General features: G+C 40.9%; 1 protein-coding gene across 1 annotated transcript in view; it reads left to right on the forward strand.

The window, feature by feature from the left end:
- The window catches only part of PLCL2 (phospholipase C like 2), a 312,705-nt gene that overhangs the window by 153,441 nt on the left and 134,320 nt on the right, over positions 1-24,944 (forward strand). Inside the window, exon 3 of the mRNA XM_082257834.1 lies at positions 20,544-23,027. Coding sequence (XP_082113960.1) covers positions 20,544-23,027 — 2,484 coding nt within the window. The remainder of the gene's footprint in view (positions 1-20,543; positions 23,028-24,944) is intronic.

Consider the following 24,944-nt stretch of genomic DNA (forward strand, 5'->3'; position numbering starts at 1 on the left):
AAACTCGCTTAACTGGACCTAAATTACCAACACAAACTGCAGTTCGTTTTGTTTCACTGAATAAACTGCCCAGAAGGGACCATAAGAACTACCGAAGGGAGAAATATTCATGCGGTCTTGCCTATACCTGAATAAATGTGGTTATTCGCGGCTCTTAGAAATGAGGCTTACCGTGCAAGAGTTGTGATGATTAAGATAATAAATGCAAACTCATGTAAATGTTATTTATCATGGACAGTGGCTGACCTAGAAAACAGAGAACCCTCTATGCCAGGAACCAGAATGTGCCCCCACATATCTGCTTCTGTCGCTTTCCACTGGCCTGAGTATAGCCAGCCTTTCCTGGATTTAAATTTGGCCAGTTCACCAGGGACTGGCCACATTTTGAACCACATACAGAACTTTGGTTGTACAGAGGTGGATCTACTAATCAACTTCTGTACAACCACCTTGTTAAGTTTTCCCCTCTTGATCAGCACCAAAGGCTATAGCCAGCAGCACTGATCAGTGCATTTGAACAGCAGGGAAGACTTCCCACTGTTATACAAAGGTTTAGCAGAGAGGATTCCCCCATCTATCTTGAATGTGTGGAACAGGTAATCGAGTTCTTCTTTTTTTTTTTGTTCTGGATAGAGTAGGGAAGGGATTTAAAAAAAAAAAAAAAAAAAAACCTTTTATGCTATCTGCATGTAAGGAGATTTCCCTTCAGTTCCTATCCTGTAGATACAACAGTAAATGAAAGGAAGTATCTCCAAATTTATGTTGAATTCCCCCCTTAAACAAGTCACACAGGTTTGATTTTGATTGTCACCCAAATAGGGTATCCCCATTAGAAAATTTTCAAGTCTGCTCTGGTGACAATGAATCCTTGCCTCCATTAGACTAAAAGGCATTGAAGGTGTCACATCACAAATAATTTAAACAGTATGAACAGCATGTGAAGTGGAACTTTCAAGGCACCAAGCATTACACAATGATTATTAATATACACCATTAAAAAGAGAGGACCAAAAGGTCCATTTGTTTGAATAAAAACAAAACAGATCATCAATGTGTATAGAAAACCACAACATGGAGCATCTTCAATAGATGTCTATCTTATGTCAATTACAGTTTTTAACGTGACATAAAATAGAACTAGTGCATTTTCAAGAAGAACCCCAATATGTGAACTTTGTATGGCACAAAGGATACCCAAACTTCCGCCCCAGAAGAATCCGCTTTTTCTTCAGTTTATTGAAAATCTGACCATTTTGAAAAATGCTCTCCTAGTGACCATTAATGTTAAATCTCTATTGCCCTGTCCTTCACAAGAGAGGTATTCACGTTAAAAAACTTTCTGTCAGAGTAAACAGTACTCTTGAGGCCTTTTTTGATTTTGTTTTGCAAGTCTTGTCTTTTATTTTACATCACAATATTTTTGTCTTCAATGGTTCCCACTTCCTACAGGACATAGCAATTGGGACCTGTTGTGCACCACCCTACGCCAGTTTGTACCCGAGAGAGTGGGAACGCTCATTGTTATTGTCTGATGAGAGTCATTTATGTACTCAAACTAGATTCTCACCTGGCTGAGATACATTGACCACTTTTTTTTTTACATTTGGGATGGCTCCATTGACAAGTTGCAAAATTATTTGAAATTTATGAACCCCAATCAATATAACTTGCCTTTCACTTTGCTCTTCGATCACCAAAGAGTAACATTTTTGGAAGTTTAAATTGAGATCCCCTGAAGAAAACTCATACTCTCTACAAGTTGAAACACGTTGGGGCCTATAGACATTAGATAGACAAACTGCTCTGGGGACAACTCTGAAATGTTGGATTTCCTGCCACTTTTTCTCTCGCGGACTATGGTCACCAGGACAAAAAGAGAATCTGAATCAACCCATTAGGGACAAAGACAGCAATTAAATCTTGACAGGTGTTTTAACCTTTCAACACTCTCCAAGAAAAATGTTTTGGTTGTACATATACTAAGAAATATACAAGACATTTAGATCTCGTTCACACTATGTGGCAAATGGCATTTTTTCACATTGGATACACACCAGTCACCGAAAGGGCACATAAAAACAATTGTTTCCTATGCATTATCTTTACACTGCATTGTTGCCTTCACTGAATTGCAGTGCATTGTAGAAAAATGCTACATGCTGCAATTTTTTGCAATGCACCGAAGCTCACCGGAAAAACACAAGGTGCCCGACACACAGTGGACGTTAGGCTGCACGATATAACCGATCATTTTAGCACATGGATAGTGTAAACATTGCCTTGGAGTTTGTGCCTGAAAGTGATTGTAAATGATCACCTTGTAAAGCAACCCATTCTCATTAAAAAAAGAAAGGCAAAACATTTGTGCATGGATATAAAAAACATTATAATCTCCCCCCCCCCCCCCTTTTTTGTTATTTAGGTTATCCCATTCTTTCTGTTCTCAGCTACATAAGAGCAGGGGGAAGGAGAATCAGCAGCACATTGAGCTTCCCACTAATAGGCTGTGCAGGGGGGGGGGCATGTCAGGACAAGCAGGCTGTGTTCCCAGCACACCTAGAGAACTGAAAATGATGTGTTCTCCTGCTTAGCGTGGTCAGTTTTTATTGGGAAAGCAGAGGGACTGGCAGGAACACCAATGATTTCACACAAAGAAAGCAATCTAAAGAGAACAGGATACTTTTTCATACAAGTACTTAGTACAGCAGGCACGTATCAGGAATATGAAATGTTGGGGTAACAAAAGCTTTAAGCCTATTTGCCGCTGGCTGTTGGATCTCTCTATGAACTACCCTGCTGGTTCTCTTGCATTGATGCTACTGCCATCTTTTTTTTTTTTTTTTGTCATTGCTAACTCCAAGGGACAGAACCATTCTGTAGCCTATTAGACAATCAATATTCTTCATTAATTTGTCTCTCTTTATTCATGACCCTCTAGCTCTCCCTGTACATCTCTGATTGTTTTCCCTGTATGCCCCTTCCTTTACCATGTAATGATCAGGACACACATCAATGCACACTGTGAGATCTAGGAGTTTTTTGATAATGAAATGAGCAGTGATGTGCTGTAAACCATAACTACATAATTAGAAAACCGCTTTTAGCAAACCTCCCCCCCCCCCTCACCCCCCAATCTGGTTTCTGATTGTATTTTTTAAATGACGACCGAAATTGGACTAAATCTGTGAAAATTGTTACAAAAAATAAAATAATAGTTTGTATTTCATTCTATGCTAATGCATTTGGGTTATGTGTGCTGTATTATACAAAATATGCACTGGATAATGTTACCATCTGGCTTTTAAAAAGAATGCTGTTGTAAATATTGGAAAAGCATTTGCAGTTTGTTTGCAGCGTGAAATATGACAAGCATTCCTAAAGCATTGTAAAAAAGGGTATTTCGTTTTAAGATAAACCAGAGGAAGCATGTCATCATTACTAATAGAGATTCTTTTTACATTCTAAAAGATGTTGTTAATAAATTACTTTTTTTTTATGAAGGATGTATGATGCAGAACATGCAAACTTTTGTCACCTAAATCCAAACACACCCTCTGCTACTAGCGATCCTGTTTTGTCGACCATTGGCCTTATCATTCAAAGGCTGCCAGTTTGTCTCTATGGATTTACTCCCTCTGTAGATGAGTCAGCGAGATGTCACTCCTGCCGCTAGCGATCAAGATTTAGCAGGGTTAGAGTGATATGTGGCTGCAGAGGGAGCGATTCCATCGGGACAGGCAACCGGTCTTTTTAGCAACCCTGTTGCTGGCGATTTGTCTTCAGCGACAGAATTGCCTGCCTGACGTCAATCTTAAAGTATAACTAAAGGCAAAACTTTTTTCAGCTTTGCATAGAGTACAGAGGGATTAGAACGCTTGTGAGTTTTTATTGCCCTCTGTGCCCCCGTTAAGGAGGTTCACGCTCTCAACTTGTTGTGTTTACCATTAGCATTCAACGGGATGTAAAAAAAAAAAAAAAAAACACCCCAAATGTTGAGTTGTCCCCAGAATAGTAATAGAGGGGAAATTGGCACACTAGTTCTGGTGATCTGGGGGTCCTCGAGGAATTCCCTTAATTTTCAGGGATTTCTTCTCACTGTTTGGCTATGGGACAGGAAGTGAAAACTCAGCAATTGGACACAGATGGCAAAAAAATGCAAAAATCTGGCAGGGAATTCAACCCTCCCTCGCGCTATCCAAAATTGAAAAAAGTTTTGCCTAGAGTTCTACTTTCATGCTGCTACCAGCTGTCCCTCAAAGGAAATGCCCACTGTAACGGATCTTAGTACCCCAGGTGGGCACATCCGCCGGACCTGTGTCTCCTGTCCTCCAAACGCACCCACAGCCTGCGGAGAAGCCATACCCAGCCCGTAACCCCTCAATCACGAGACAATCCACACAGGTGTTGAGGGTTAACCATGCAGAGCTTAAACTGTTTATTAAATTCCAAGACATACAGTTTTACACACAGTTAGGGAAACTCCCCTTAGCCTTGCCACAGGGGGGGAAGGGGACAAGGACCAGCCAATGGGAACGGAACATTTGTACATTGAAACATGCAGTCTTAATACATACCCCCTGCGGAGAGATGTCTCCAGCCCAGACCATTGTCTGTGTCATGAATCCACACAATTAGACACAGAAACAGGAGGGGGGGATGGGAGGAGAAGGGCTGTAGCATTACATTAAGTCAATGCCCTGAGTCATGCCATCTTCAGCTGTTCAGAAGATGAATAAAGGGAACATAAAATGAAATAAAAGGCAATGTCCCCAGGTCTCCAGTATCTTCTGGCCCATAATCTGTCGGTAGGAGGCTTGCGCACAGTCCCCTCCAAAACACACAGTGACAGTGGGTTCTGTCACACCCACTTATTGCTTATATTTGCTCGGTCTCTTTCCAGCTCACTAGGTGACAATTCTCAGGCCTGGTGGTGTACAGCGCACGCCTCAAGCACTACATTGTGGGTGGGTGGGTGGGGGATGTCACATGTTTCCCCACACCAGCAACAGAATTTTAACTGGGCAGGGGAAACGAGAAGATACAGTGTGGTGGTTAAAGATCCTCCTTGCTACATTTTGAAAGTGTTCTTTTTAAGACAAATTTCTAGTAGAAGTAGCCCAGGCCATGACAGTGGCCAGCAAGAGAAGTAACCATTGTATCACTCAAAGGTGACCATCACACAAATATGAGCTTGTTGGTAATCCATATCCAAAAGCATGGGAATTAAGGGAATTAATATGGAGTTGACCCTTCTTTGCAACTCTAACAAGCTCCAATCTTCTAGGAAGGCTTTCCACAAGACTTTGGAGTGTTTAAGGGGGACTTTGTGCCCATTCTGTCAACAAAGTGTTTGTGGTGTCAGGTATTGATATTGGAGGGGAACACCTGGCTTGTAGTTGGCATCCTAATCTTTACAAATATTTCCATAGGGATGAGGTCAGGGCTTTGTGAGGGCCAACCGCGTTCTTGAATACTAGACTCCTCTAAACACACCCTTAAGGAGTTGGATTTGCCCACAGGGGCACAGTCATGCTTTTACAGAATAGGGCTTTCCCCAATCTGTTACCACAAGGTTTGAAGAGCACAATTGTCTACAATGTCTGGTTGTATTAGTATGCTGCCTTTGTACTGCATGATGTAGCATTAGCAGTTCTCTTCAGTGGAAACATATGAACTCATTTGGAGGGTTGTCAACATAATTTTAGCTGTACAGTGGCTGTAAATTACAACGCCGTCAAAATAAATGGACATTAAAAATGCATTATTTCTACTTGCTTCGCTTTCATCAGCACACTACGTGGCTGCATTTTGTGCATTGTGCTGTTTTTTGCAAGCAGTTTGCACTTATATTGGAATGAATAAAAATGCTTATAAAGGTCTTGAAAATGCACGTATTTGTGTTTTGCATTTTTAAAACTTATGAGCTAGGTAAAAGACATCTCATCTTACATAAATTGTAGAGTCTGAAATTCATAACACGTTTAGATACATACTGTATTTGATTTCCTGTGTTAATGCATGTGTGTGAAGTGTGGAGACGTGTACTTCTGCAGCCTGTGCTGTACAACTTCCTTTTCTATTTCTGGCATTGCCAGTCACATTCTAGGATCCTCAAATGCAGTCCAAAGTTTTTATTGCCGAGAGATCACATCACATAAGAACAAGTGCAACGTTTCGGAGCCACGTGGGACCCCTTTGTCATTACATGCCTGACGTAGGGGCCCTGCCTGGCTCCGAAACGTTGCACTTGTTCTTATGTGATGTGATCTCTCTGCAAAAAAAAAAAAAAAAAAACAGACTGCTTTTGAAGATCCATGGTGTGCTGGAAAGTATGTACATTGATCTGCGATATCCAGTGTCCAGCTGGTAGTCGCTACAGCACCCACTACAGATGAGCTTAGTGATCCAGGAATGTGCAACAGGAATCTAGACAAGACATTCCAGATCCCAATACAGATTTGACTCTGGTTGGTACCTTTGAGAAACCACTTAGTACTGGCATTTTTATTCTAACAAACTTGTTACATGTTAGGGTCACTAAGAAGGATGTGCCCACATCAGAAGCATGCATGCTCACCATATTGCCAACTTAAGGTGCTGGGGTAGACTGGGAATGAGACTTCAGGAATTAGACTAAATCTACCCCTAAAGTATCCCTCCCTATCCGCACTGCAAGGCTTAAAAGCTTGTTTAGTCTTGGGGTGCAGGGATAAGGTGTCTTAACCTACTGCTTGGTCTGGCAGGTTTCAGCGCTGCTGTCTTCTACCTAAAGCTGTAGGCTGTGGGTGTTCCCCCCGATGTCATCACATACAGTGCAGGGCTATTAAGCCTGCATTGTATCTGAAGGAGGCAAGCATATTTCCATGGCTGGAAGCACCTTGGAGGCAGCATTGCTGTACCGGTCACGTGAATGGAGGGAGTCTGCTGGTGCCAAAAATAATAAAACTATGACACTGTATCCCTGCACCCCTACAGCATTTAACCCTTGCATTGTGGGGGGGGGTGGAGGGCCACTGCAAAGGTAGATTTAACCTAATTTGCAGAGTTCAGCTTAAATGCATTTTCTCTTTTGGATATAGAGTTGACTTTATTGTCTTGTGAGACCCCTCTAATGTGAAGCATTCAGTTTCTACTTTTTTTTTTTTTTTATCCTACTTCTACACTTTTATGTGTTTAACTGGAGGATATAAAGATAGTAGAGTTTAGTCACTTAGTTTTATTGTGGTATGCGGTATAAACTAAATGTGTCATATTAGGAACTATATGCATTGATATATTAATAGCAAAATGAAAAGCTTTGTGAAAAAGACTTTTTTTTTTTTAGCTTTTTTAGTTGCTGCAGAGCTGAGGCCATGTAAGATTTCAAAGTAGAGCAGTTTTTGATCAGTTGCCTAAGTGGAGACAGGACATTTTATGTTTTCATGTTTGCAGTTAAAGTGAGATTAAAGTCTATTTTTTCATTAACAGACAATAATAACATAACTTAGCTGTTTTTTCTTTTTTGGATTAATTTCCCCTTATAAATTTACGTTGTCAATTTTCACCCATTATCAAGAGATTTCCACCCACAGTACTTTTTTTCTGCTGCTAGATGTCCTCGGTCTAATTTGCTAGCATCAGCCAACCAACTTCCTCTGAGCCCAGGTAATCCTGAACCTGCCCCAGCCAGTGACTGGACAGTGAAAGGAGAAGCAGCACAGTGATGAGCTCCTCTCTGTCACCCTGCTATCTCTGATGACGGAACTCCCGCACATGCACACTGGAGCCACATCACCGTGGCACAGATCGAGGCTGTAACAGGCAGAAGGATACATTTATGGCAGAAGAGAACAATAGGGTCTCTTCTGTCATAAATACCCTGCCTGTCAGCCATTTGAATAAAAAACAGGTTTACTTCCACTTTAGCAATTACCATGGGTAGTCATGAAGTGGTTAAGCTGCTTATCATATTCCATCACAGAGGTGTTCCCTTCCTTCACATACCCTTGGTGTCACGGGCAGAATCCCCCCTTGGAATATTGTGCATGCGGATTTATGATTTTACTTCACATCAGTTTTCTTTGGGACTCATTCATTTGGACACTTTTTTTCTTTTATACACATTATTGTGATTATTAGTTTTTCATTCATTTGGACACTATTCATCATTTTTGTGATCATCAACAATTTTAGCGCTACACTTTTACGTTTTATTGTTAATTTGAGTCACTGTTGGTTGATTTTGAGTTGGCTGCTGACATTTATCATTCATTCATCATATTAGCGCGGAAATTTTTTATTTTATTTGTAATTATTTTTATTGAAATATTGCAAATTTACAAGCCTCACACAGAAACAGGTGTAAATTTGCATAGCTTGTATCTAACCCCCACTACCAATGTTTTACTGCATTGATATCATGCAATTTTAATCACATTTAACATATGTAAATAGGTAAATAGCTTTAACTATTGTAAATGTTTGGTGCTTTTGCTTTTCGAACTGCTTTTACACTAAGTATGCTTAAACTTTTTTTTATTTTTCTGCTTTAAGACTCTTGTTTCATAATTTGGTGACATTTGGATTATTGTCTTCTGTTGTATTAATTTGCAGTTATTAATTATTCAATGCTGTCTGTGACTATATCAGGAAATATTTTTCCAGAGTCTGCAAATCGAGGTGCATGGTTTTCCAGCACACGTTACACGTTACAAATGTATTTTTGTTGAGCATATTTTGGCAGGGCGGTGTTCCACTTCATCTGGGGCTCCAAGATGGACAGAGTGAAGCGGGCAGTCATGTTCAAGGAACCCCTCAAGGGCGGTAAGGGCGTGCCCGAGATCGCAACATTACTGGGGGTGTTCTTTGCCTGTAACTGCATCCGCAGAACATTAGTGGACAGAACTTTGGACTCTGGCGGCAACTCCATGTCCCGTTTTTTCCTCCTGCCTCTCTGGAGGTCCCGTGAATGGGACAAATGGGACAGTTCCATCCCCTACAACTGGGACACTCCTTGGTACTACTTGGACACTTTCAAGTTCATCAAGGAGCGGGGGCTGCATGGAGTTAAGCCCGACTTGTGGAAGCCAAAAACTACAAGTTGATCAGAGCATCAGACATTGCTGAGACTGTTCCAGGCCTCCCTTCAGCCACTTGCAAAGTGGTCTGGAGGAATGTTTCTTCAAAGAGACTCACCAACAGGCATAAAGATCTGGCGTGGATAGCAATCCAGGGGGGACTGCCGCTCAGGACATTTATGCATGCCAGAAACTTGTGCAGATACAGGCACTGCCCTTTTTGCATCATTCATGAGGAAACGTCTTTTCACGTTTTCTGGGAGTGCTCATTTGCACAGAGCCTGTTGAGGGCCTTGGAACCTGAACTTAGAGACTTTGTTCCACAGACTGCCATCACACATTTCGCTGTGCTGAATGGACTTTTTCACGGAACATTTTCACAGGAGGACATTGACAACGCCTGGCGGGTGTTGTGTTGCTTTAAGGACGCTTTATTGTGCGCCAGAAATCGCCTTATCCACCAGCGGGAGAGGATGTCCATTGAGGACTGTCGCAGACTGGTTCACAGTCTGCTCAGAGACTATAACTTGATTCATCTCATGGAGGAAGAGGAGGTCTGAAGATTTCCCCTTCCCCCACTCTCCCTTGTTTGTCTCTGTCCATTCAATAAAGCTTCGGGCTTGTGATTTCACTCCCCTCCCCTTACCCCGCTCTCCCACCCCCCCCCCATCACACCTGTTGCTTTTTTGAAATGTTATATTATATTGATATCGTTTCAGTAATGCATCGTATAGACAACGTTTTTTAGTTTCATTCTTTAGGGGTATTGCGGCGTCATGCATGATGTGATGGCACGGGGTATCCTTACTCCGCACAACACATCAGGCATCATACTGCAGAATGAATGTATTTGATTGAATGTATTTATTTGTATGACCGGAAATGTATTGTAATGTAGTGTATTTATGCGTTGCGTCGCAGTACAGGGGAGAATGTACCCCAACAAAGTATTGTTTTTTGTATATCTTTTATGCAAATAAAGATTAAATTTTCAACCAAAAATATTTTGGCAGCTACACATGCAGACCGCTGTCCTGTCATAATGACATGGTCGATGCTGTGCATCTTTCCTAAATGTCTCCTGATCAATGACATTGCCATGTAAAGCAGTCATGGCCTATAGGGGTTTCCAGTTTCTAACGAATGTGCCAAACTGCTCTAAAAGTAGTATCAAACGGCTTAGCAGTTCTCACTTGTATATTGTTGGAAGTACGTAGCTTATCAGGACAAAAGTTGAATATTTCAAGTTTCAACGATACTTTGCTGCTGGAAGGGAAATGCAAGAATGTCACATCATACAGATTACAGACAGGCCATAGTGCACTAAAACCTATTTTATGGGTTCTCTGCTGCACTAAACTGTTGAAAGAGAAGTATGGCATTGGCCAAAGCTTTTTTTTGCCCATACTTCTTCTCTTTTGGATCATAGGAGTGCACTTACCTTTTGTTCTCTGACCCAGAATCCGCCAACAACGGTCCAAAGTCCTCAATCAGCTGACGTCGCAAAGCTGCAGGCTCTGAAAGGATCCCAACCATATTTTCTGTATCCACCTGGCCTCCTGATTGACAGTTGCTCCCGCCCCCCTCTCCAGCCCAGTGCTCTACTGAGCGCTGAAGGGGCAGAGCGGAGAACAGTAACTGACATTCACTGCTCTCCACTCTGAGAAGTCCAAGAACTGAGTGGCCATGTGATTGATCGCTCATTTCTCGGGCTTAGAGCCGGTGGGGGACAGTTGCAGCATCAGACTGATGCTGCAGCATGGAGAGGAGTATGCATCTTTTTTTAAATAGCCCAAATTTCTCTTTTAAGACTGTTGTCTAAATAGAACCATACAATATATTACACATATAGTGTATATGATCTCATAACGTGTCAGTTGTATAGATCATTCTATAATCATGATTCAAAATGGTCACATATGTTGTACAGCACTCCAGTACCCTAAAAGCTGGAAAAATATACCATTCAGATTTTGATCAGCTTGTGTTCCCACCACTCCTGGTCCTTGAACCCATAAGTAAAAGATGTGGACAGCCACCCGTTTAAAACAATGGGACCAGCTGAAAGAGCCCAGCAGAATGCCCCAAATTTGGGGTTTCAGTGGCACTCTATTTTCCATATGAACATTCTTCGATGTCCCTTTTTATGCACGTCTAGAAGCACTGTAGAATGCTACATACTTTCCTGCTAAAACAAACCAGTGGTAAATTCTCATTGCTAGATTCTGACCATGATTCTGGAGATACATAGATGAATCTAAAGTAAAATGTCATGGTCAACATTGACGAGTTTTGACGGTGCCATTACATTTCAATGTAAAGAAAATGTACTGCCTACGTCTGCTGGATTCACATTATATTTTCAAGGACTATATTTTTTTTGGTATATAACAAAGACTAATTTATAGTTCTGTTTTATTTTCTGTGCCATGTATTCTTATTTACTGTGAGCATTTTAAATTGTAAATGTGCCAGGCATACATCCAATATATATATATATTTTTTCTCCTTTTTATACAGTAACATGTCTGCAGTTGCATACATCTAACCATTTCAAGATCTTTAAGTATAGTTCCGAAGAAGGTGAAACCATGCAATGTTTCATCCTGGTGGGGTTATCTTGTTTCCAGGCTGGGTTTCATAGCAACACATTAACCACCAGAGGATTTGGCTGCTCAATTTTGCGATTCGGCACTGCGTGACTTTAACGGACAATTGCGCTGTTGTGCGACGCTGTACCCAAATGAAATTGACATCTTTTTTTCCCCACAAACAGAGCTTTCTTTTGATGCTATTTGAACACCTGTGTGATTTTTACTTTTTGCGCTATAAACAAAAAAATAGCGAAAATTTTGAAAAAAATAACTATTTTTCACATTTTTTATATGAAATACCCCCCCAAAAATTGTAAAAATCTAAATTTTTTAACATTTTAGGCCAATTTGTTTTCTGCTACATATTTTTGGTAAAAAAAATCGCAATAAGCGTATTTTGATTGGTTTGCGCAAAAGTTATTGCGTTTACTAAGTAAGGGAAAGATTTATGTATTTATTGTTTTTTTTTATTTTTTAACGAGTAATGGCGGCAATCTGTGATTTTTTTTTTTTTTTGCTGGACTGCGACATTGCGGCGGACAGATCGGACCCTTGACTGACATTTTTGACACTTTTGGGGATACCAGTGACATCACTACAGTAATCATTGCTATACATATGCACTGTTACTGTAAAAATGACATTGGCAGGGAAGGGGTTAAATGTGTCCCTAGGGGCGTGCTTCTAACTGTAAAGGGGTGTGGCTTTTCATGTTACAACAGAGACATACGATCCTACATAGCAGGATCATATGATCTCTGCTGTTACACCAGGGAGAATGACAGGCGGCTTTGTTTACATTAGCCGCCTGCCTTTCTCCCCCTCCACCGGGAGATCGCGAGTGACCAGCGGACATCGGACCCACCGGTCACACACGCGGGGATGCAGGGGAATGAGCGGGGGTGGGAGTGCGCCTCCGGCGGCGCGCGCTCGCCCCCTACAGGCTCCTAGGCTAGCGACGTAGTACTACATCACTTTGCCCAGGAGGGCAGTAAATGTACTTGCGGCGGTCGGCAAGTGGTTAAAGCGGAACTTTACCCATAACAACAATAATAAAATATAAAAAATGTTCTTTAGCAGGGAACATGCATTCCACAATAATATTTATCCTACCAAAATGAGTGTGTGCTGTAAATTGCCTCCAGCATTGTTCCTGCTGCTTCTTGCTAGAGGCTGCCATTTTGATGAAGTTCAGAGCCCCTGAACAACAGCAAATCTTTAGGCTGTCAGCAAAGAATCTTCTAGAAATTAGGCACAGTTACGCCCCCCCCCCCCCCCCCCGAAGACATCAGCACTACGAAACACTGCGTCTGGGTGGGCTGGACAGGAATCAACGTCATCCCGCTGACATGTACTGTGGTGAGAAATGCATCTGAATGTGTAGCATGGCTTGCACTGCTGATTGATAATAATCCTGGTGCAAGGCTGTGCACCTTTTAATGTGAGTGAGCATTCATATGATTTTAGAGAAGTTTTGAAAAAATGGAGGATTTTACACCATGCAAGATTTTTTCTTTCTTTGGCTATATCTGAACCTGTGGGAGGATTGCTGGTGGCAGAGAGTGAGCTACCGGTCCGGGCCCCCCTTCCCATTCAAGGGGGAAAGCATTGTATGACCCAAAGGAGTTTATTCTCTAAAGCTAAGGGTGCAAAATCAGACTCACGTCTGCATAGAAACGAATTCGCTTCTAACCTCAGCTTGTTCAATTAAACTTTGGCAATAAAACCTGGAAGCTCATTCTATGCAGAAGCGAGCCTGATTTTGCACTCTCCAGCTTTAGTAAATAAACCCCATGTTGCCAAAATATGACCATGGTGATCCGGAAAGTGTTCTGTGTCAAAGGTGGTGGCACTTGGGTGCTTTTTTGTCTGCACAGGAGAATATAAATTTAAGTTTCACTAAAGTATAGAACACTAATAAATGTGATGGACAGTTTATGGACATTGTTGCAATTTCAAGCACATACTGAGGATTAAAAGCATATGTGTGGTTATATATATAATTGCTTGTATAACATTTTTATATAGGGTGCACTTTATAACTATTATTGGATCACCTAATGTAGCTAAAGCTTTGATTGCTAAATTTGGCACAGAGCCTAAAAACAGAGAGCAACTGAGCATGTGCAGAGCAGGGTGAGACAGTGTATTACTAGATTTTGAACAAGAAAAACTTAAGCAGCGCTCTATGATCAGGGTCCAAAAATTGTTTAGATGTTTAGATGTAGGAGAGCAGTCAATGAGAACAGTGGAAAAAGGAAGTCATTTATTATATCAATGACAGTCATAAGGAAACAATTAAAATATTAAAATTAAAAAAGCCCGTTGATACCACTAGAAGACACACGGGCATGAAGAGATTCACACCATCCGGGGGGCTCGCTGGTGGATCATAGGACACTACTGACCATGCTGTGAACTCCAGAATTTCGGTCTAGAGGATGTGTACCCAAGGCTGGTGGCAGAAGGCAACGGCCATATCCAGGGGATGGTATCGCCACGGAGTGCAGGAGGATGTTGGGCTGCCCTGGGCCAAGCCGAGGGTCTAGGATGCCTGCGCCAGGAAACCTTGCTGATGTTGGGTGAGAGCCTAGCAGGGATGTAAACCAGAGACTAGGGGAGCCAAGGTAACATCAGCACAGAGCCGGAGGTGTGAACCTAAAACATAATATTTGTCATGTTTTATGTCCCTATGTACCCTTATTATCTTTATTTTTTTTTTAATTTATTGTAATGTAGTATATAGGTGTCCCTCAAGTCCTCAGGCTCCCTAATTGGCTCTGCCTACTCTCTGCCCCCATATTGGGTATATATGTCACCTGTTGCCTTCCTTCCGTGACTTAAATAAAGCGTATGCGCGCGAAACGCGTCACAGCAACGGATAACCTGGATTGCACAGTGGCTCATGGGCGTTCATTTCCTGCATCCCCTCCACTCTCACCCACTACCAGTAGGGCTCCCTGGAGCAGGTATCCTAGACCCTTGGCTTGGCCTAGGGTGACCCCACGTCCTCCCGCACTCTGCAGCCATACTAGTCCCTGGATACAGCCGTTGCTTTCAGCCACCAGCCTTGGGTGCACATCCTCCAGAGCAGGTTTCCACACTTCACAGCATGGTCTGTGGCGCCCTTCCATGCTCCACCAATGAGCCCCCCAGATGGTGTTAACCCCTTCATGCCAGTGTGTTTTCTAGTAGTATTCACTTTTTTTAATTTTAATTTTAATCTTTCAATTGTTTCCCAATGACTTTGTCATTGGTGTAATTAATTATTGCCTTTTTCCATGGTTCTCATTGACTGCTGTCCTACATCTATACAGTTTTCGGTCCTGATCATAGAGCGCTGCTTAATAGTTTTTCTTGTTTGTCACATTTCCCCCAAATGTTTTTGGCAGCTGCACTGGCCCTGGATCATAAATGTTTCTTGTACTGTGATATACCATTGCAGGACCCACAGTTTCCATAGAGCTATAGGAATTATGGTTTTTCTTCTAGAACTGGATTTTAAACTGTATAAGCACTTATTTTTAATGTTTTACATAGCTATACCTGCAAAAGGGGCTAGTGTGAAGTGATCTAGTGGAACTTAATTTCTTACCAAAGTTCCACTTTAACCACTTCAGCCTCGGAAGATTTACTCCCCTTTATGACCAGGCCACTTTTTGTGTACGCTGACACTTGCACAGTTGTGTGACGCTTGACCAAAATAACATTTTTATTCTTTTTTTCCTACGAATAGAGCTTTCTTTTGGTGGTATTTGATCACCTCTGCATTTTTTATTTTTTGCGTTATAGTCAAAAAAAATAAAAATATTTTTTTTTACTTTCTGATATAAAACATATCCAGTAAAAAAAAATGTATTTCTTCATCAATTTAGGCCAATATGTATTCTGCTACGTTTTTGGTAAAAATAAATCCCAATAAGCTTATATTGATTGATTTGCGCAAAAAGTTATAGTGTCTACAAACTGTTGGATATTTTTTTAATTAATTTTTTTACTAGTAATAATGCCGATCAGCGACTTATAGCGCAACATCTAACTGACACATTTTGGGGACCAGTGACACTAATGCAGTGTTCAATGCTAAAAAAATATGCGCTGTCACTGTACTAATAACACTGGCGGGGAAGGAGTTAACATCGGGCGATCAAAGGGTTAACTATATGCCAAAGTTGTGCTTACTCATTGTGGGGGAGGTGCTTTGACTAGGGAAAGGCAAAGATCTGTGTTTCTGCTTAGCAGAAACACAGGATCAGTACCTTCAACTCTGACAGAACAACAATCTGTATTGTTTACATAGGCAGATTGTCCTTTTGCCTCTGTACTGTGTAATCGGCAGGCACCGGTGGACATTGAGTCCTCTGCTGCTGCTGGGCTCCTGCTGTTTAAAATCACTAGTCCCATTGGTCTGACGTCCCTGGCATTGGTATTTAAGCCCAACTCCAGGAAAATTTAAATCGATCCCTTGCAGATGGCCTGCACCCACACTACAGGGGTCAGCAGCTCATTTTTTTTAGGGAAGAGGAGAAACACTTTTAAGTACCTGATCCTCTGACCTGTCCGATTCCAATGATGCAGAGGTTAAATCTCTTGCTGGCCACTATCATCTTCTCCCTAGATATTTCCGAGTGCTTGGTATTTTGGCCTCTTGATTGGCTGGTCGAAGAATGACTTTATCCCGAGCATCTGCATGGGAGTCAGTCATTCCGGCACAGTCGGAGTGTGCCAGGCATGCATGCTGAGCTGCGCATGCCCAGCTTAGTGTGCATTCAAAAAGGTAAAGGTTTGTTATTGCAGAATAGTCTTAGGATGTCTCTTCTGCAATAAAGTGTTCCGGCTCGCAGGATTTCATGAATTATGTTTAGTTCTACTTTAAGTTATATGGTATGTTTACTTTAGCTGATATCAACAGAAATTAATTTGAAAAGTTAGGCACCTGTTATAGTTTATTTTGGCTATCTGGCTATAGCATCCAGTCTTTAGTGCCGGTTCACATATATGTGATGCATTTAAATTACAGACAGTTCACACTGCCATATGCGAATTGCTGGGGGTGTGAATACAAAGTTAACGACACCCTACAGATCAGTTCGCATATCGCAGTGCGAACTGTCAGTTCGGACATGAATCTGATCGCATAGGCGTGAACCATCATGTGATCCGATTCTACTGCAGACCCAAAAAAGGGTCCTGTGCGAGTTGTGTCTGAATGCAATGCAAATTCAGCCATACAATCTGTATGGCTGAATTTGAATTGCACAGACATCGCATGTGATTATCATAGCAGTGCGCTCCGAATCACATGCAATGTCTGTCATCACACTAATGTGTATGGTAATGGTACCGCAGATTACTCTGTATATGATACAGCTTCCTTGTACATTGTCGTCTTTAATTTAACTGGTTTAAGTTTGTAATGTTTTCCAGTGTTCTCTCTTTTGTCCTTGTCCTGTCTTAACTTTCTTGTTGGCACAAAACTAGCCGATGGAGCCTGGTCACAGCACAGTGTGTTACTTCTAAATCTCCTGGCTCCCGACTAGACCGACAGCTGCAGCTTCCAAGTACTTTTTCAAAGAATCCTGAAATATTACATGCCATACTTTAGGTTGACAGAGTCGATGAACTTTGTTGTGGTCTCCTTAATGTCTGTGGCCAGATTTAGAAAAGCCACCTCAGCTTGAACACATTTGATTTGTGCTATGTTTTATTAGTTTGATACAGACTATTTTTAGATTACAAATGGTAGGTATTTAATACGGCATGATACAATTCTGGGTTGGAGATTTATATCCTAAGAAAACTAGATGTAACATGTTTCTGAACAACAGTCAATACATAATTTTTTTAATGTAATTTTCACTTTGAACTACTTTGGAAAATGTGTACGTGCACATAAGAGATGAACCAGTTCCCACTTTTGGGAAGCTTTCTAAAAATGAGTTCTTAGAAATGTAGTCGGTTATTACTATGTATAATTTGGGGAAACTGATATTGTTCTCTCAAAATAACACATAGGTTACATCAGAAAAAACTTATAGTAGTTGCCATGGAAAATTTGGCATTTGCTATACAAAGAGTGCTTGCAATGGACCCATATGATATAGTATTAAATAATAGGCAAGCAGAAAAATCTGTTTTAATATTTTAGGCCTAAACCCCTCTGTATCTTAATGTAATGTATTATGCTGTTTTTTGCATTATATGTGGCCAAAATATTAAATGGCATTAGGGAGTCCATTAAAGAACTTTAGCGTTTAGTGGCTGTTTGTTTGAATCGGTGGTCACCAAACTGCAGCTCAGGGGCTAGATGCAGCCCTTTGCTTGCCTTTTTCTGGCCCTTTGAGCACTGTTCCTACCACTGGTACATGGCACCATTACTCCTATTGTTACAAGGCCATATTCCTCCCACCAACAATGGGGCATGATTCTTTCTTCTGACACCAACATAAGGGCATCATTTCTCCCACTGATATAAACAATTGGGCCCTATTCCTCCCACTAACACCAACAATGGGGCATTATTCTTCCCACTAACACTGGTGAAGGGGCACTATTCGTCCTCCTACTGACCACAGGCGTTATGCAATTTTCTTTTTTTTTTTTAAACACTAATCACCAAGCCTGAGGCCTTGTCAAATCTCACTGGTGCTGGGATCTTGTCTACACTTACTGGCCACAGCCCGGCCCTCCTAAAGTCTGAGGGACTGGCCCTTTGTTTAGAAAATTTCCAGACATCTGCTGTAAAATTTTGATATGTGCATTCCTAACATTTTTGTTCGCTTTTACATTGCCAACAAACCAAAGGCAGACTTACTATTAGGCGCTTATGAACCAGAGCCCCCTGGTTAGAGCTAGCTGAAAAACTGATTAGTGGTTGGGATGCAGAGGCTGTAAAGAGAAGTCACAAGACTCTCTGTAGCTCATGAAAATTCGAGTTATTGCCTCTTTCCCTGGATAAGCAGATTGTACAATCCAGTACCAGGCCTGCATGTAGCACAAAGTATTGTGCCCTTGATTTCAAATTCTACTTTTATCATCAGAAGTTATAATACTATACATATTTTAGTAACAAAAAATTGGTAGCCCATGCATAACTGTCATCATTCATGTGTGCTTAGGACAGCATGAACTCTATATACAGTCCTGAGATCAAATGCATAACCATAGTACTCGCAAAATTTCCAGCTACCATCTAGGTCAATATTTAATACCCATGTGTTTCTGTAGATGTAGGTGGCATGGAGCCATGGGTAATACTCTTGGTTTGGAGTATTGGGTCTTGCATTCAAATCCAATCAAGGATATATGTTCCGTCTATGCTTGGATTGGTTTTGAAACAAATTGGTAGTGTGCGCTTGTGTAAGTCTGGTAGGGAACTTTAATTCCCAAGCTCTTCTGGGGCAGGGGTTGATATGAATAGTTGTATATTCTGTCAATTATGTATATTGTCATATATATATATATATGTCATTTGATTTGGTTGAGTATACTTATAACCAATGATTACTCTGTCCTTTTATATTCCTTTTATATACCTTTATCCTTATATAACTTTCTATTATTGATTTATCTATTTGCCTGCAGTCAGTGATAAATGTTTTACCTTTCTGACTACATCTACGTCGCACTTTGTTAAAGGTAGTTGGTACAGAGTTTAGTTGAAGATAATACATTTAGTAAATACTGAACAAGTTGAATAGTTCCTTTTTCTATGTTTTAGAGAAAGGAAGAGGTATACACTGTAAAAAACTATTATGCAGTGTGTCATTTTTATATGATTAAACATACTTTTGTTGGGTTAAATAGACAAAAAATAAAATAAAAGTTTTAACATGAAAAGAGAAAGGAAGGCCCTCTGACCCAGTGCATGAATATGTGAATAAGCCTGGCCTCAGCCAGTGCTTCTCCAGCCTGGATCACCAAGAATTCTAACATATTGTCAAAAATATGCTATATGCATTTATTTGATACCTTAAAGGCCAACTGAAGTTGATTTTCAATTCAAAACTCCATTACAAAAGTCCAATGCCTTTCTGGAGGCACAAACTTAAGATCCTTGCTCACAGTGTGAACACACCTCTTTACCTTTCCTACCACAACCACTGGGCATGCTAAGTCTCCACTACAGCTCTGTATAAAACAGGCAATGAAAGCTTTCCTAATTGAAGCATTTTAGTGGTGACTCAGTGCATCCATGTCAGCCCACTATACAGTCTTTCAAAGCATCCTTCAGGCAAGCAAATAAGACAGTTTTCCACTGGGGCAGAAACAAAAATGTACAGTAAGCAATTCACCCCTCGGTGTTTTGAGGTAGCCCAGCTTTATTGGTTTATTAATTTATTAACTACAGTTGGGCTTTAAAAAGATCCTACTCAAACGTAAATATGGTGTCTGCCATTGCTGACTAATTTTTGAAGGTGTATTCTCTGGTATAGCCATTCTTATCTTTATTTTGCTGTGTAGTGGATCACTGACCCAGAACAACCATGTCAAAATGCAGTGTTAGGACACCAGGCATGTGCATGGATGTTTTGGGTCAGTCTGACAAAGTAGTAGAAGGGACGGGGAAAAAAACAGCATTAGATTTGCACTTTCAGAAATAAATTTTTATTGCAGTTGTTAAGTTTCTGTTTAGACCAATTCCTAGTTATTGGTTCACATGCCCGGTAAGTTTCCAGGGGGCCCAAACACAGCCTTCATTTTCCTGCAGTAAACCAGAAAATAGTTCAAGGCATGGGGGGGGAAGCAAAACAACTACCTTGCCTAGGGCCCCAACATCCTTTAATCCATCTGATCTAGGCTCTTTTGGAAAAAGTATTACCACTTGATACTGTTCCTAAAAGTAGACCCAAAAGTATCTAACATTAATATATATATATTTTTTTATTCCTAGGATGGCAGCAAGCAGAAACGAGAAAGAAAGAAGACGGTGTCATTTAGTAGTATGCCAGCTGAGAAGAAGATCAGCAGCGCAAGTGACTGCATCAATGCAATGGTCGAAGGATCTGAACTGAAAAAAGTCCGGTCCAACTCTAGAATTTACCACAGGTACTTCCTTTTGGATGCAGACATGCAGTCCTTGAGGTGGGAGCCTTCAAAGAAAGACTCTGAAAAAGCAAAAATTGACATTAAATCTGTAAAAGAAGTCAGAACTGGAAAAAATACCGATATTTTTCGTAGCAATGGAATTTATGACCAGATTTCAGAAGATTGTGCTTTCTCTATAATATATGGGGAAAATTATGAGTCCTTAGATCTTGTTGCAAACTCTGCTGACATTGCCAATATTTGGGTAACCGGTTTACGTTATTTAATCTCATATGGAAAGCATACACTTGACATGATTGAAAGTTTCCAGGACAACATGCGAATGTCTTGGCTTACACAAATGTTCAGGGAAATTGATGAGGAGAATATGGGACATATACCAATTTGTAAAGCAGTGCAATTTATTAAAAAGTTAAACCCAGGTCTTAAAAATAGTAAAATTGAGTTAAAATTTAAGGAATTACAGAAATCCAAGGAAAAAACAAATAGTGATGTGACGCAAGACGAATTTATTGAAGTTTTCCATGAACTGTGCACAAGGCCGGAGATTTACTTTTTACTGGTTCAGTTTTCAAGCAATAAGGAGTACTTGGACACCAAGGATCTCATGATGTTTTTGGAGGCTGAGCAAGGTGTGGCACAAGTAACAGAGGAAATTAGTCTTGACATCATAAAAAAATATGAACCATCTAAAGGCCAGGAGAAAGGATGCCTTTCTTTGGATGGATTTACAAATTACCTTATATCTGCAGATTGCAGTATTTTTGACCCAGAACATAAAAAAGTGTGCCAGGACATGACTCAACCTTTGTCCCATTACTATATAAATTCATCACATAATACTTACTTAATAGAAGATCAATTTAGAGGTCCATCTGATATTTCTGGTTATGTTCGTGCTCTGAAAATGGGATGCAGAAGTGTTGAACTGGATGTTTGGGACGGCCCAGATAATGAGCCTTTCATCTATACTGGACATAACATGACAACACAGGTTGTCTTCCGCAGTGTGATTGACGTCATTAATAAATATGCCTTCCAGGTATCGGACTTCCCATTGATTCTTTGTATAGAAAACCATTGTTCTATTAAGCAACAGAAAGTTATGGTTCAACATATGAAAAAAATCTTGGGAGATAAACTTTATACCACTCCTCCTGACGCTGAGAATTCCTATCTTCCATCTCCAGAGCTGTTAAAAGGAAAAGTACTAATCAAAGCCAAAAAACTTCCACCTGATTGCTCAGGGTTTGAGGGGGATGTCACAGATGAGGATGAGGGTATTGAGATGTCTCAGAGGGTAAGCAAAGAAGGGGAAGATCACCAAACCATTGTCCCCGTTAAGCGAATTCAGCTTTGCAAAGAGCTTTCAGACCTTGTAAGCCTTTGCAAATCTGTACAGTTTGTGGATTTCCAATCATCTTTTCAAAACCAGAAGTACTGGGAAGTTTGCTCCTTCAATGAAGTGGCAGCTGGCAAATATGCAAATGAAAACGCTGGGGATTTTGTTAACTATAACAAAAAGTTCCTTTCTCGGATTTTCCCAAGCCCAATGAGGATTGACTCCAGCAACATGAACCCTCAAGATTTTTGGAAATGTGGTTGCCAAATAGTTGCAATGAATTTCCAGACTCCTGGACTAATGATGGATTTAAACATTGGCTGGTTCCGTCAGAATGGAAACTGTGGGTTTGTTCTACGACCTGCCATTATGCGCGAGGAAGTATCTTTCTTTAGTGCTAATACTAAAGATTCTGTGCCTGGAGTTTCTCCTCAACTTCTTCACATTAAAATTATTAGTGGGCAAAATTTTCCAAAGCCCAAAGGGTCAGGAGCCAAAGGAGATGTTGTGGATCCGTATGTGTATGTGGAGATACATGGGATACCTGCCGACTGTGCCGAGCAGCGGACAAAAACAGTCCATCAAAATGGAGACAATCCAATCTTTGATGAAAGCTTTGAATTTCAAGTTAACCTTCCTGAGCTGACAATGGTGCGATTTGTGGTACTAGATGATGATTATATTGGAGATGAGTTTATTGGACAGTACACTATCCCATTTGAATGTCTCCAACCTGGCTACAGGCATGTTCCTTTACAATCCTTGACTGGAGATGTTTTGCTTCATGCATCATTATTTGTCCATGTAGCAATTACAAACCGTAGAGGTGGAGGAAAGCCTCATAAACGGGGTCTCTCTGTTAGGAAGGCTAAAAAATCAAGGGATTATGCATCTATGAGGACCTTGCTTATAAAGACTATTGATGATGTTTTCAAGAATGCAATTCAGCCTATAAGAGAAGCTACAGATCTACGAGAAAACATGCAGGTAAGTGCATCTGTAAGATTTGTTCTCTACATTCTAAGCAGTGAGTGACACCATTTGTACACTTGGGCTTAACGCTTGGAAAAAGTAAAAGCTTTAACTCCTAATCTAAAACTGGCCTTGTACTAAGTGATTTTGATATGCAAATCCACTGATTTATATGACTTTTAAAATGACTGGGCATTCAGTAGATTAATAGATGAGATAGAATGAACACTTTTAAGGGATGGGAAGTGACAGAGAAATGTTCCAACATGTTAAATTTATGGGTTATTTATTTAGAAAAATAGTGTTCAGGAGAGCGTTCCTAGAGCTGAGACCAGAACTCTTATACATTGTGATCAAGAAAAGCAACAGCTTTTGAATATTTTCTTCTAGGCAATAATGAATCTGCATGTTAAAAGCATAATAGCAATTAAAATATATACCTAATACTAGGGCATTACACTTATTTTTTTTTTTTTTTAAATCTATGCATATTTTGTTGTGTTTTTATGTTAATGAATTGTTTACACCCAGCACTCAGAAATCCATTGTGGATGGGTTAAAGCTTTAAAATGTAAAATCTAAATTTTGAATCGATGGCAACATTTCTTACCTGGGGATTCTACCATTAACAGCACTTTCTGTGGCAGGCTGACAAGTCTAGCCCTTTTTGCAATTAGCAGCAACTTTGTCAGCCGACCGTTCAAACTACTTCAGTCTTTCATTGAGCTGCCTATCTAATAGACCAAATAAGCAGCCCAATGGCCAACTGGAAGGAGTGAACAGGGCAAGTTGACACCCCTGCTGGTAATTGCAAGGAAGTGGCCTAAGCTAAGTACACATAGGCCGAATGCCAAGTGAAATTAGCCGGTGGCCGACATTCGGTTCCTGTGTATGGCAGCCGGCCCGACAGAACCCTGCTTCTGTTGGACGCGCATGCTAGAAAACTAGCAGCCGACTGGCTCCCGATCAGCGCTCTCAGTCAATGGCAAATTATTTTATTTATGGAAAAGGAATAACAGTCGAAAAGCAAACAGAATTGCATATATGTCAAAAGTGTACAGCAAACATAACATCGAGATGAGAATCAAACTGAATCACTAGGTCAGTGGACAATGAGGTTCCTAGTGTAGCCGTAGGGCCCCGCCCCGTTACCGGGAAAGGGCTAACGTAGCCATCCGGAACCAAAATTAGCCCGACATTGCCTCGAACATACGGAAGAACTATAGCTGGAGAGATAATCCTTCCCGGCCGTCATTCCCTGAGTTTATCAAGAAGTTAGGAGAAACAAGTAAGAGGAGTGTGAAAAAAGCAGAATAGAACTCAGAAAAGATAGAGAGAGAGGGTAAGGAGATAGGGATGTGAGGTAGGAAAGGCGGGGAGGGGGGGGGGAAGAGGAACAGAGGGAGAAGCCCCCCGCACGGACGCCCCCACAGGCGGCTCCAGGTGTAGAGTTAGCCACACATCAGAGACCTGCCCTTGTCAGACAGCACAAAGACATTCCAGTAGCCCCAGATCCTTTCATATCGGTCCCTGCGATGCTGCCTCGTGAGGGTGAGGTCCTCCATTCGGTTGATGTCCTCCATCCTGTGCATGCAGTCTTTAATTGTTTGCACCCTAGTCGACTTCCAAAGCATCGGGATGCAAGCTTTTGCCGCGCTCAACACGTGGGGAATAATTGATTTCTTACATTTCGAAATCGGCATAGAAGAAACTTGGAGAAACGCGTTACCTTTTATGTTCCTGTCATACCTGTGATGTGATTTTAATACTTCAATAAAGTTACCAAGGAGTGCAGCAATATGGCAGATTTTTGCATGTCTGATAGTGTGTCCTAGGCTTAAGCGCTGTCAGCCTACAAAGGGAAGTGTTACTGGCAGGATCTCAGGTAAGAAACTTTTCAACACATTCACACAAAATTTGCTTAAAGTAGAA

The sequence above is a fragment of the Pelophylax lessonae genome (genome assembly GCF_965119305.1).
Source record: "Pelophylax lessonae genome assembly, chromosome: 5".
NCBI lineage: Eukaryota > Metazoa > Chordata > Amphibia > Anura > Ranidae > Pelophylax > Pelophylax lessonae.